This window comes from Bombina bombina, chromosome 1 (genome assembly GCF_027579735.1).
Source record: "Bombina bombina isolate aBomBom1 chromosome 1, aBomBom1.pri, whole genome shotgun sequence".
Classification (NCBI taxonomy): domain Eukaryota; kingdom Metazoa; phylum Chordata; class Amphibia; order Anura; family Bombinatoridae; genus Bombina; species Bombina bombina.
Window position 1 is genome coordinate 797,892,395 of NC_069499.1, and position 14,629 is coordinate 797,907,023.

The 14,629-nt window shown below is 36.8% G+C and overlaps 1 protein-coding gene across 1 annotated transcript in view; it reads left to right on the plus strand.

Annotated features, from left to right (window-relative positions):
- Window positions 1-4,479: 4,479 nt before the first annotated feature.
- Window positions 4,480-14,629, plus strand: part of FANCA (FA complementation group A) — a 442,214-nt gene continuing 432,064 nt past the window's right edge. The window contains 3 exon segments of the mRNA XM_053699359.1: window positions 4,480-4,599; window positions 5,027-5,139; window positions 6,000-6,096. Coding sequence (XP_053555334.1) covers window positions 4,536-4,599; window positions 5,027-5,139; window positions 6,000-6,096 — 274 coding nt within the window. The 5' untranslated portion in view covers window positions 4,480-4,535.

Consider the following 14,629-nt stretch of genomic DNA (forward strand, 5'->3'; position numbering starts at 1 on the left):
TTTCTACCTCCTCTAGGTGGAGTGACAGCAACATCTATAACTTGTAATGACAAACTTGCAACATTTGTTAAATAGAAACTGTTAAAATAGTTTGCTACAACGGAGGAGACCGAAGAACACCCACCGGTGGTCCGGCCAAAAACTCTAAGAATAACCAAAAAGAAAGAGGCAAAGATGGAGAAATAAAAGAAGAAAAGAACAATTAGATCCCACATCAGCAAATTCTGCTGATAATCTGAGCATAGTTAATATTTACAAATATATATTAACTCATGATGAAACAAAGGTTTTAATGAAAGGACTTGGGTTTGCTCCCTCTAACAAATTCTCTAGCTTTACTACTCTTTTCGACATTAACAAGTAGTTTGTCCATAAATTGTCTTTGAAAAGATACTTTTGCAATAACCAAATATCATAATATACCTGTTTGTACTGATAAACAAGCCTCAAAAACTTAGTAACACACACCACATAGAAGTTGGGGATGGCATGTGCTTTACCATCCTTAATAAATCTATATACTGACTGAGGATGGGGAATGTTTTACACCTAAAACCCTACCAATACGTAGCTAGGATAAGGGAGGAAGCATAGTTGTTATGAATAAGGATTTCTATTTTAAGGAAGCGTACAGACAATAGTCAGATACAAACGTATATAGAAAATTACAATCTAAGTCAACCAGGTTTTTCAAAAATAGTCTAAAGAAATTAATTGCAGATGGTATTAGTCTCAGTCTGGGTATTTTTAAAGATGAAGACTTGAATGTATTAGTCCCTGAAAATCCTATCTGCCCTGGTTGGATTCCATTTTACAACCATATGCCAGATCACAATTGAGCCATCTTCAAGACAGCACACATCTTCTGCTTTCCCTGGAACAGACTAAATGGCAAACAGGCTACACATGGATGGTGGTAGATATTACATCTCTCTATATGTCAATCCCTCAAAATGTAGGCATTAAAGCTGTGGAGTTTTTCTTGTTAAGAGATTTATTATGTGTGTGAGGTGCTTAGGTTTCTCCTATCGCATAATTACTTTAATAATGAATATCTTTGTAGCATGGTGGGAGCAATTGTATATTTATACTCCTGCAAACCCTTGGAGTGAGGACATAGAACTTTTTTTGCGCTACATAGATGACCTGCTCTTCATAGTTAAGAAACCGGTGAATGATGAATCCTTTTTCGAGATTTTGACTTATTTGAACAAAATTGAGCTAGGTCTAAAATTCACTGGTGAATATAATGAGGAACAGGTTAACTATTTGGATCTTACACTTCAGATTGTAGACAATGAAATTTTCACCAAAACCTTTAGGAAACCAACAGCAGGAAACACCATACTGCATGCAGCTTAACAGCATCCTGAACACCTTGTACAATCAATTCCAAAGTCACATTTTTTGAGACTTAGAAGAAATATCAAGTCAGCTACAATTTATGAGCAGCAATCTATCGGCTAGATTACGAGTCTTGCGTTATGAGTAAAAAAGCAGCGTTAAGGCTTATAACGCTGCTTTTTTACTACCGCTGGTATTACAAGTCTTGCAGATTTAGGGGCAATCTGCGTATAGTCTATTTTCAATGGGACTTCCATTGCACCGGTATTACAAGCTTGTCCTGGGAGCGGTATAGCGGTACACCCTATACCGTTAAGATTCGTAACGCATTCTAAAGTCAGTAGTTATGAGTTTTACACTACAACGCTGTAGCATAAAACTCATAACTAAAGTGCTAAAAAGTACACTAACACCCATAAACTGTCTATTAACCCCTAAACCGAGGCCCTCCCGCATCGCAAACACTATAATAAAAATATTAACCCCTAATCTGCCGCTCCGGACATTGCCGCCGCTATAATAAACATATTAACCCCTAAACCACCACACTCCCGTATCCCAAACACTAGTTAAATATTATTAACCCCTAATCTCCCGCCCCTAATATCGGCGCCACCTACCTTCATTTATTAACCCCTAGTCTGCCGCCCCCAACGTCCCCGCCACTATACTAAATTTATTAACCCCTAAATCTAAGTCTAACCCTAACACCCCCTAACTTAAATATAATTAAAATAAATCTAAATAAAACTTACTATTAATAACTAAATAATTCCTATTTAAAACTAAATACTTACCTATAAATTAAATAGTTAAATTGTATCTAGCTTAGGATTTATTTTTATTTTACAGGCATGTTTGTATTTATTTTAACTAGGTAGATTAGTTACTAAATAGTTATTAACTATTTAATAACTACCTAGCTAAAATAAATACAAATTGACCTGTAAAATAAAACCTAACCTGTCTTACACTAACACCTAACCTAACCCTACAATTAAATAAATTCCCTAAATGAAATACAATTAACTAAATTCAATACAATTAGCTAAATTACAAAAAAACACTAAATTACAGAAAATAAAAAAACATATTACAAGATCTTTAAACTAACAGCCAATAGAATGCGAGTTCAATCCTATTGGCTGATTGCATCAGCCAATAGGATTTTTTCAACCTTAATTCCGATTGGCTGATAGTATTCTATCAGCCAATCGGAATCTAAGGGATGTCATCTTGGATGACGTCATTTAAAGGAACCTTCATTGTAGAAGAAGCCGTCGATTGAAGAGGATGCTCTGCGCCGGATGTCTTGAAGATGGAGCCGCTCCGCGTCGGAAGGATGAAGATATAAGATGCCGTCTGGGTGAAGACTTCTGCCCGTCTGGAGGACCACTTCTGCCGGCTTGGATGAAGACTTCTCCCGGCTTCGTTGAGGACTTTTTGCCACTTGGATGAAGACTTCTCCCAGCTTTGTTGAGGATGGATGTTCGGTCTTCAAAACTGTAAGTGGATCTTCGGGGGTTAGTGTTAGGATTTTCTAAGGGTGTATTGGGTGAGTTTTATTTTTAGATTAGGGGCTTCGGCTGCAATAGAGCTAAATGCCCTTTTAAGGGCAATGCCCAACCAAATGCCCTTTTCAGAGCAATGGGGAGCTTAGGTTATACGTGCATATACACACACACTTATACATACAGATACACACTACACAGCTTACACTTATACATGCATATACACACATACACACTTATAGATAGAGATAGACACACACACTACATCATATATGGGTATCTGTAACTCATTGTATGGGGTCCTGGGGTTGGCAAGCACATTAGCTGGCAGTCTGAGGCTGCCAATGTTCGTTACCCTGGTGTTAGCACTGCTCATCGTATAAAAACTGAAGGCATGCTAGTATTATCACCAGGGGTAGACGTCATCACTACCAGGGGTTAGAGGTCATCATTACCTGAGGTCAGAGGGTATACAGCCTTCCTACTTATGCTTAACCCACACACCATTACTTTTACACAAGGAATCTAACAGGTATATAACCCTGGGAGAAAAAAACAGCTGCTTCTGAGTATGTGTCCAATAGAATAAAAAAAAAAAAAAAAATTGAATCCATGGGGCAATGTGGGACAGATGACTAGCAACCCGGGACAGCGGGACAGACCCCTAAAATCGGGACTGTCCCACAAAAATCGGACAGTTGGGGGCTATGTGGAAAGTATCAGTCACTTATTCAAAAATGAGAATTACAGCACCTATGCCAGGGTTGGCATCAATTTCTGTGCCCAAAACTCAATTGGGCCAGGCTAAAAACAATTGCATGTCATGGAAGGGGATATATCCTGTGTATATTCATAGTGAAATTAGTGGCCCAATGGTTGTTAACCCTTTGAAAATATCAGTTACTTATTAAAAAATGAGAATTACATCACCTTTTGGGCCAGGCTAAAAACAATTGCACGTCATGGAGGGGGATCTACCCTACATATATTAACAGTAAAATCAGTGGCCCAATGGTCATTAACCCTTTGAAAATATCACTTATTCAAAAATGGTAATTACAGCACCTATGTCAGGGTTGGTATCAATTTCTGTGCCCAAAACACCATTGGGCCAGGCTAAAAACAATTGCATGTCATGAAGGGGGGGGGGTCTAACCTGTATATATTCATAGTGAAATCAGTAGCCCAATGGTTATTAACCCTTTGAAAATATCAGTTACTTATTCAAAATTGTAATATTTGTATTGGTGCCAACATATGCCCTTTTTCCGTTTGAATATCTAATTGTTGTATAAAGGGAATTCACCTCTGTGTAACAGTCTATATTATATGAATCATATTGTTATTTAAATAAAACCTATATTTTTATTTTAAAGTCAATTTAAAGCAGTCTGACAAAAAAAAAATTGAATAAGAAACCAACTTCCATGAATAAGAAGCAGAATTTCACGAATATGAAACAAACTGTCTCCTTGTCGTAAACTACACAGACTTCCGCGTTTGTCCTAAACTACAGCGATTGAACATCCGAAACTCCTCCCACTAGTAAATTGGCAAATCACAGTTATAGTAGAGACCTTCAGCAAATGAGCGCAAAACGCGGGTTCTAGTTACGCTTGTCTGGCGGAAGTAAAATAGTGCACATCTGGTAGTTTGGGTACATTATGTTCTGATACAGCGATGTCTTCTTCGTTGTTAGATTCAGCTCCCGGCAGACAGAAGAGGAGCTTGGCTGAGCTGCTCGGTACTGCTGGCGTTATGTTAAATTATAAATATAATTAAACATACATACTAAAATAAAGGTGGTTGTTAGAATGAATAACATACCTTTAAGTTGGCATTTGTGTTTGGATATCCGATTTGAAATGATGTGTGTACCTTTTATTAAGGTTATGTTTATTGTAACTAGTTCTTATGCACTGCAACAATACAATCTCACATTGATATTCACGTTTAGTATTTGTTTATATGTGTGAAAAGATATGATCGTAGTGAAAATCATAGTGACAGTCTGTCCAAAAATAAGATGACGTACTTGATATAGTTTTATATATCTTTCACTGACAGATTCCTACTTATAATAATAACACTATTTGTAGTACCTCATACATAAATAACTTATGAATGCGTTTTCTGACATGTGTTAAAAAAACCGTATTCTTTTGACATAGCTGGAAGACTTCTGAAGTCAGATCGTAAAGCTGAAGACAGCACTACAAAGCTCCAGGAGGATACATTGTATTTGCTGAGCTGCCACCAAGATCCATGCCACTTCCTTTCTGAGGTAAGTGATAGAAACATGTCAGGTATCCTACTCAGATGTATAACAAATTAAACATGAGGTAGCTGTAAATAGTGGAAATGTTTTAAGTACATCACAGTGTCTATCTGTGTAGAGCTCTCAGGTGGAGTTAGAGAACCCAAAATGTATATCTCACAATTCAGGTAGTGTGTAATTCTAAACAACTTTCCACTTTACTATTTTTTTTTTTTTTTTACCAAATTTGCTTCATTCTCTTGGTATACTTTGTTGAAGGAGGCACAGCACACTACTGGGAGCTAGCTGAGCACATTGGGTGAGCCAATAAAATAAAGCCATTTATGTACAGCCAACGATCAGCAGCTAGCTCACAGTAATGCATGGCTGCTCCTGAGCCTGCCTAGGTATGCTATTCAACAAACACTGAGAGCAAAGCAAAATTAGATAATATTAATTGAGAAGTTGTTTAAAACTGCATGTGCGTCCTGAATCGTGAACATTTAATTTTGAGTGTCCCTTTATTTACTCCTGTGTTGTTGTCTTCCATCTGTTTAAAAATACTCCTTACATTTATTTTATTTGTCATGATTTACTTGAATTGGAAATGACACAGTGGGTCTATAACAATGTTTTTTTTTGTCAAACCGGCCCTTATGCCTCCCTAACAGGCCATATTTTGAGGATATCTGAACTAGAGCACATGTGAAATAATCAGCTGATTAGTAACTATGGTAATTTTACCTGCTCTTACCCAAGGTAATTATAAAAACCTGTCCTGTTGGGGAGGCCTGAGAACAGGTTTGAAAACCAGTGGTCTATAATTACTGAGTATGCTGATAAATAGTCAGTTGTTTATATAACATTTCCCTTTTGCTATTTGTTAGTTTGAAGCTCCGCCAGTTAAAAAGACACTGGGGATTAGTGAGTACTCTGACTCCAGCAAGTCTCACTCACCACCTGCATTCATAGACTCATTTATAGGTATGTATATCTGATTTTCTTGTGATTTAATTTCATAATTACTCCCTCCCGAAAATTCCCTTTAAAAAATATACAGTAAGAATAAACTGTAACGAGGGTGGTAATAATTTGTATTACTGTTCTTATACTGTTGCAAACCTGCAGTGATTCCCCTGAAAAAGTTCTGTAAGGAAGTCTTAACCTGCTCCAGTGTTTGCCCTTTTATATAGGTTGCTATTTGCTGCTGTCTGCTTTGTTATAGTTCAGTTTCTGAATGACCAACTGTATTTTATTTCATCTATTTGATTTCTTTGTGCCTGGCTGGAGCTAACCCTTGCCCAGACCAATAAAGTTCTGTAGCGCCATGGCTGTTTCTAGAGTGAATCAGAGTGTTTCATCAGGGCTTCACCTATTCACCTACAGAGTTTGAAGCTGCTAGTATGCGTAAGTGAATGCTGCCTTTGCCAGAGTATGGAAGTGGAAGGAGTGATTTGGTTGAGTAGCATTATTGGTTACATAAGCTTGTTTTTTTTCTAAGGCACTTTATGGATGTTATTACACATTTCTTTTATATTGCTTCTTATATTTTCTACTGATTAAATGCTTTACTCATTTCCTAATGTGATATTTGCACCACTAAGACTAAAAAAAGATCACATTTGTTTTAGACTTGCAGCTGTTCTTGACAGTAACATCCATTTTGTATTAAAGGGCTGTTATAGTGGGACAATTACATGCTCTAATTCGTTAAAGCAGGGCTTGATATACACTGGCGCCTTAAAGGGACATGAAACCCAAAAACTTTCCAGTCTACTTCTGTTATCAAATTTGCTTTAGTTGCTTGGTATCCTTTGTTGAAGTAGAAGCAATGCACTTCTGGGAGCTAATAGAACACTTTGAGTGAGCCAATGACAGCATTCATATATTAGCAACCACCTATCAGCTGCTAGCTCCCAGTAGTTTTGCCGCTCCTGAGCTTACCAAGGTATGCTTTTCATTAAAAGATACCACGAGAATAAAGCAAATTAGATAGAACTACATGCTCCATCAGAATCCTAAAAATATAATTTTTACTTTTACTGTCCCTTTAACCCCCACAAAGGGGTTAATCAAGTTAAAGTACTGCTCAGCAGCCACAAAATTGTGCAACTACCACTGCTGTCTAGGTGACCATCAGTTTCTACTCTGGATCAGCAGTGCTCTGTGGCTCCCCTGTGATTTTTTTAAACTATATTTTTAACAACTTTGCAGGGTTTAAACATATAGCATCTCAGTATTGCTAGTGTTAAAATGTCATGCTCTAATGCAGGGCTTGTTTAATTTGTTCAAAACCCAGGAGCTAGTTCGTAAGTTTAGCAAATAGTGAGTGTGATGTTTTCAGGGAGACCTGCTGCATTGCACGGCCGCTTGACCCACAGTCTGGCAACTATGTTACTGACATTTCTGGCAGCATTACACATTAAAGGGACAGTCAACACATTAAAAAGAAAGATAATCCCTTTATTACCCATTCCCCAGTTTTGCACAACCAACACAGTTATATTAATATACTTTTTACCTCTGTAATTATCTTGTATCTAAGCTTCTGCTGACTGCCCCCTTATTTCAGTTCTTTTGACAGACATGCAATTTAGCCAATCAGTGCTCAGTCCTAGGTCACTTTACGTGCATTAGCTCAATGTTATCTATATGAAACATGTGAACTAATGCCCTCTAGTGGTCAAAATGTATTCAGATTAGATGCAGTCTTCAAGGTCTAAGAAATTAGCATATGAACCTCCTAGTTTTAGCTTTCAACTAAGAATACCAAGAAAACAAAGCAAATTTGGTGATAAAAGTAAATTGGGAAGTTGTTTAAAATTGCATGCCCTATTTAAATCATGAAAGTTTTTTTTGGACTTGACTGTCCCTTTAAATCAAGTGATGTTAACTCCCTATCTCCCCTCCCCTATATTGTCACTATAAATGTAGGTGAGGCTAGTGGGGCAGGGTGGCACCCATGGGTGTCTTGGGGGCTCTAAACTAGGGTGCCAGGGCCTAATTTTAAAGGGACCTAAAGCCCAAATTGTTTCTTTCATGATTCAGACAGAGCATACAATTTTAAACAAATTTCCAATTTACTTCTATTATCAAATTTGCTTAATTCGTTTTGTATCCTTTGTTGAAGGAGCAGGTGATCAGGTGAGCCAATCACAAGAGCCTTATATGTGCAGTCACTAATCAGCAGCTAGCTCCTAGTAGTGCATTGTTGCTCCAGAGCATATGTAGATATGCTTTTCAACAAAGGATACAGCTAGGGTTCAACTAATTTTTTATTTTTATTTTTTTTTTCTATCTGGTTAATCAGCTAATTATTATCTGATTAATCGGATAGAAAAAAAATAAACAATAATAAATACTATTTTTTGCACAATACCATGTGCAGGAGTTCATCGGAGAAAAGCAGCTGGTGCTGTGCAACTGACCGCTGACCACCTAATCGTTAATAATAATTTTTTGACCAATCTTACAGATTAGTTGTTGCAACCCTAGATACAACCATAACAAACAAGTTAGATAATAGATGCAAATTTAATAGTTGTTTAAAATTGTGTGCTCTGTCTGAATCATGAAATAAAATATTTGGGTTTGATGTCCATTTAAGCTCAGAGTTTACATGTGTCTTAAAGACTATGCAATGTTTGCAGTTTATACATGGTTGGAAACATTGCTGCCATACAGTGCGCATGACACTTGTACTCTCCTACCTAGGTATGGTCTTCAAAAAAAAGTTACTAGGAGAATTAATTAAATTTGGTAATAAAAATAAAGTTAGCTCTAAGTGAATAATGAAAGTTTACTTTTGACTTTGTCCCTTTTTAAGTACAGGGATGCTCCTGGGGAAATTGCATTTGAGTTGTGACAGTTATTGGTAAATACATTTTCTTCTCACACTGTTATCTTCTGGAATGGCACTGTCCTTTTCTCCTTCTCTTTATCTAGCAAGTAGCAGGATTGGTTTCCTACAATACCTTAGCTGAGCTAGTGTTCTCTCTCTCTCCTTCCTTTTTTTTCTCTCTTTCTCTTTCTCTCTTCTTCTTTTCTCTTTCTCTCTTCTTCTTTTCTCTTTCTCTCTTCTTCTTTTCTCTTTCTCTCTTCTTCTTCTTCTTTTCTTTTTCTCTTCTTCTTTTCTCTTTCTCTCTTCTTCTTCTTTTCTTTTTCTCTTCTTCTTTTCTTTTTCTCTTCTTCTTTTCTCTTTCTCTCTTCTTCTTCTTTTCTTTTTCTCTTCTTCTTTTCTTTTTCTCTTCTTCTTTTCTTTTTCTCTTCTTCTTTTCTCTTTCTCTCCTTCTTTTCTCTTTCTCTCTCCTTTTCTCTTTCTCTCCTTCTTTTCTCTTTCTCTCTCCTTCTTTTCTCTTTCTCTCTCCTTCTTTTCTCTTTCTCTCTCCTTCTTTTCTCTTTCTCTCTCCTTCTTTTCTCTTTCTCTCTCCTTCTTTTCTCTTTCTCTCTCCTTCTTTTCTCTTTCTCTCTCCTTCTTTTCTCTTTCTCTCTCCTTCTTTTCTCTTTCTCTCTCCTTCTTTTCTCTTTCTCTCTCCTTCTTTTCTCTTTCTCTCTCCTTCTTTTCTTTTTCTCTCTCTTCTTCTTTTCTCTCTCTCCTTCTTTTCTCTCTCTTCTTCTTTTCTCTTTCTCTCTCCTTCTTTTCTCTTTCTCTCTCCTTCTTTTCTCTTTCTCTCTCTCCTTCTTTTCTCTTTCTCTCTCTCCTTCTTTTCTCTTTCTCTCTCTCCTTCTTTTCTCTTTCTCTCTCTCCTTCTTTTCTCTTTCTCTCTCTTCTTCTTTTCTCTTTCTCTCTCTTCTTCTTTTCTCTTTCTCTCTCTTCTTCTTTTCTCTTTCTCTCTCTTCTTCTTTTCTCTTTCTCTCTCTTCTTCTTTTCTCTTTCTCTCTCCTTCTTTTCTCTTTCTCTCTCTTCTTCTTTTCTCTTTCTCTCTCCTTCTTTTCTCTTTCTCTCTCCTTCTTTTCTCTTTCTCTCTCCTTCTTTTCTCTTTCTCTCTCCTTCTTTTCTCTTTCTCTCTCCTTCTTTTCTCTTTCTCTCTCCTTCTTTTCTCTTTCTCTCTCCTTCTTTTCTCTTTCTCTCTCCTTCTTTTCTCTTTCTCTCTCCTTCTTTTCTCTTTCTCTCTCCTTCTTTTCTCTTTCTCTCTCCTTCTTTTCTCTTTCTCTCTCCTTCTTTTCTCTTTCTCTCTCCTTCTTTTCTCTTTCTCTCTCCTTCTTTTCTCTTTCTCTCTCCTTCTTTTCTCTTTCTCTCTCCTTCTTTTCTCTTTCTCTCTCCTTCTTTTCTCTTTCTCTCTCCTTCTTTTCTCTTTCTCTCCTCTTCTTTTCTCTTTCTCTTTTTCTCTCTCTCTCTCAGGCCCTAGTTTAGTGTCTCCAAGACAACCATGGATGACCCCCCCACTTTCACTGGCTGCCACCAGCCCCATGGCTGGATCCTTTCTAGGCCTTGCAGCTAGGAAATACAATTCCAACTTTTATCATGTGTTTTTTTTTTTTTTATACATGGTTGGAAAACATTGCTGCCATACAGTGCGCATGACACTTGTACTCTCCTACCTAGGTATGGTCTTCAAAAAAAAGTTACTAGGAGAATTAATTAAATTTGGTAATAAAAATAAAGTTAGCTCTAAGTGAATAATGAAAGTTTACTTTTGACTTTGTCCCTTTTTAAGTACAGGGATGCTCCTGGGGAAATTGCATTTGAGTTGTGACAGTTATTGGTAAATACATTTTCTTCTCATACTGTTATCTTCTGGAATGGCACTGTCCTTTTCTCCTTCTCTTTATCTAGCAAGTAGCAGGATTGGTTTCCTACAATACCTTAGCTGAGCTAGTGTTCTCTCTCTCCTTCTTTTTTTTTTTTTTCTTCTCTCTTTCTCTTTCTCTCTTCTTTTCTCTTTCTCTCTTCTTTTCTCTTTCTCTCTTTTCTCTTCCTCTCTTCTTTTCTCTTTCTCCTTTTCTCTTTCTCTCTTCTTCTTTTCTCTTCTTTTCTCTTTATCTCTTCTTCTTTTCTCTTTATCTCTTCTTCTTTTCTCACTCTCTCTTCTTTTCTCACTCTCTCTTCTTTTCTCACTCTCTCTTCTTTTCTCACTCTCTCTTCTTTTCTCACTCTCTCTTCTTTTCTCACTCTCTCTTCTTTTCTCACTCTCTCTTCTTTTCTCACTCTCTCTTCTTTTCTCACTCTCTCTTCTTTTCTCACTCTCTCTTCTTTTCTCACTCTCTCTTCTTTTCTCACTCTCTCTTCTTTTCTCACTCTCTCTTCTTTTCTCACTCTCTCTTCTTTTCTCACTCTCTCTTCTTTTCTCTCTCTCTCTCTCTCTCTCTCTCTCTCTCTCTCTTTTTTTCTCTCTCTCTCTTTTTTTTTTTTCTCTCTCTTTTTTTCTCTCTCTCTCGCTCTCTCTCTCTCTCTCTCTCTCTCTCTCTCTCTCTCTCTTTTTTTCTCTCTCTCTCTCTCTTTTTTTTTTTTTCTCTCTCTTTTTTTCTCGCTCTCTCGCTCTCTCTCTCTCTCTTTTCTCTCTCTTTCTCTCTCAGGCCCTAGTTTAGTGTCTCCAAGACAACCATGGATGACCCCCCCACTTTCACCGGCTGCCACCAGCCCCATGGCTGGATCCTTTCTAGGCCTTGCAGCTAGGAAATACAATTCCAACTTTTATCATGTGTTTTTTTTTTTTTATACATGGTTGGAAAACATTGCTGCCATACAGTGCGCATGACACTTGTACTCTCCTACCTAGGTATGGTCTTCAAAAAAAAGTTACTAGGAGAATTAATTAAATTTTGTAATAAAAATAAAGTTAGCTCTAAGTGAATAATGAAAGTTTTTTTTTTATATATATATATATATATATATATATATATATATATATATATATATATATATATATATATATATATATATATATATATATATATATATATATATATATATATATATGCAGTCCCCGGGTTACGTACAAGATAGGGACTTTAGGTTTGTTCTTAAGTTGAATTTGTATGTAAGTTGGAACAGGCACTTTGTTTAGGTGAAACTCTAGCCAAACATTTTTTTGTTTTTGTTTTGGATAGGATAGGATAAAGTTTGTTTTGCTATCTGTGCCCCTGTTCAGAAAATTTCACATCACTTTCTGTCCTTGTGACAATTGGATTTTCAGTATTTTGGATTATCCTGGAAAGAAGGATTGTCGATAAAGCTCTATTTTCTCTGTATGTAAGTACGAGTTGTACTTAAGTCGGATGTCTGTAACCCGAGGACTGCCTGTATATCTATCTATATCTATCAATACCGGATAATCCCCACGGTTGGCATCCGTGTCTCCAGGATTATCAAAAGAGCAGGCACAAACAGGGTATTCCGAAGATGCCTTTAATTCACAAGCAGTGTAACAAGGGCCTGAACCCGAACGTTTCGGCTCTCGCAGGAGCCTTTGTCAATGTAGGCAGTGCAGACGTGTATGTGTATATATACATTATTTGCTTATGAATAGGTCTGAGGAAGGGGATACTTTGTCTCCGAAACGTCACATTAAACCTTTTGGTGTTTTAAAAAAAGTCCAGTGAGTGCTAGTTCTTGCTACTATTATATATATATATATATATATATATATATATATATATATATATATATATATATATATATATATATATATATATATATATATATATATATATATATATATGTATATAAAAATAAAATATCTATTACAGTCATACGGATGGCCAATTGTTTCTGGTTCCTAAATTTAATGGCATGCTCCAAGATTTTGTACAAATTTGACAAGCCTTGATATAAATGTGTGTTTAATCCCTGCAACGAGATTAAACACCTAGTTAAAGTCGGCTCCAGAGCAGCAATTCACTACTGGGAGCTAGCTTGAAACATCTAGTAAGCCTACAGAAAAAAATGGGATTTATAAATAAAAAAAAAAAGGCTAAGTTTATTACAAAGTGGGTACTGGCAGACAGCTGCCAGTACCCAAAATGGTGGCAAATAGAGTGGGGGGGGAGCTCAGGGAGGTTGGGTGGTATGGGGGGGATCCTACACTGCAGAAAATATATATTCTCTCTCTCTCTCTATCTATCTATCTATCTATTTGAAGAAAAAAATTATTGCTGGACAATAGTGGTCTTTTTTTCTTCAATTTTATATTTCAATCAATTACCACTACCGTGCACCTGACATATGTATCTCTTTTTGAGAACATGAGTCGTGAATGACTGTATTGATTATTATACTAGTAGTGCTGATTTGTTTATTTAATATATATATATGTGAAAAAGATAGGGTGTTTTGGCTTGCGCTGTGTATAATGCAAATAGTTATTTTGCCCTAATTAAAAGTTCCTTCTGATGTGTTTCAAAGGCAGCTTGGTCTGGAAGTTCCACTATCATCAATGGAACAAATGGTAGTGTGGGAAGAGTTTGAGGGTTCCAAACTGTAGCGCTCGTAGAATGGAGGAAACATTCTACGGCAGACACGGAAACTAGGGTTTTATGAATTGTACCTTGGGGTTTATGACTGTATCTTTTATGTGAACTGCATTAAAAAGAGTAACACAATTTAGATGAAATTCATCACTAAGAATTAAGGATACCATACTCCACATAGGAGAAGCACTCTCCAAAGGCACCAAGTAAAATATACCATACTCCGACCGATCACCTTGATAAACATCTTTAACACAGATAGGGGTAAAATCCCTCCAACGCTCCTCACATACCTCACAGGTTTGAGGTCTAAAAAGGTGAGCAACATTTCTTACTTCCAGCACTATACTGTTAACTAGTATATTCATACTGCACCATAATTTGTTCTCTGTTTATGTTTCCTCCATTCTACGAGCGCTACAGTTTGGAACCCTCAAACTTTACACACACACACTTACTTTCTGCCAGTACTAAAGATGGCGGTGACAATAGTGAGGTGGGGGAGGGAAGAGAGCTGTCAGGGAGGGATCAGGGGGTGGGACGTGTCAGATGGGAGGCTAAAATTAACCCTTCAAGCTCCCCTACAAGCTACCTAAGTAACCCCATTCACTGCTGGGCATAATACAAGTGTGGTGCGCAGCAGCATTTAGCTGCCTTCTAATTGCCAAAAAGTAATGCCAAAGCCATAGATGTCTATTTCTGAACAAAGGGGATCCCAGAGAAACATTTACAACCATTTGTGCCATAATTGCACAAGCTGTTTGTAAATAATTTTAGTGAGAAACCTAAAGTTTGTGAAAAAGTTAGTATTTGATTGATTTGATCGCATTTAGCGGTGAAATGGTGGCATGGAATATACCAAAATGGGCCTAGATCAATACTTTGGGATGTCTTCTAAAAAATATACACATGTAAAGGGTTATTCATGCATTCCGGACAGATATCAGTGTTAAAGTGTAACTTATGCAATTTTTAAAAAAAAGTGGTTTGGAAATAGCAAAGTGCTACTTGTATTTATTGCCCTATAACTTGCAAAACAAGCAAAGAACATGTAAACATTGGGTATTTCTAAACTCAGGACAAAATTTAGAAACTATTTAGCATGGAT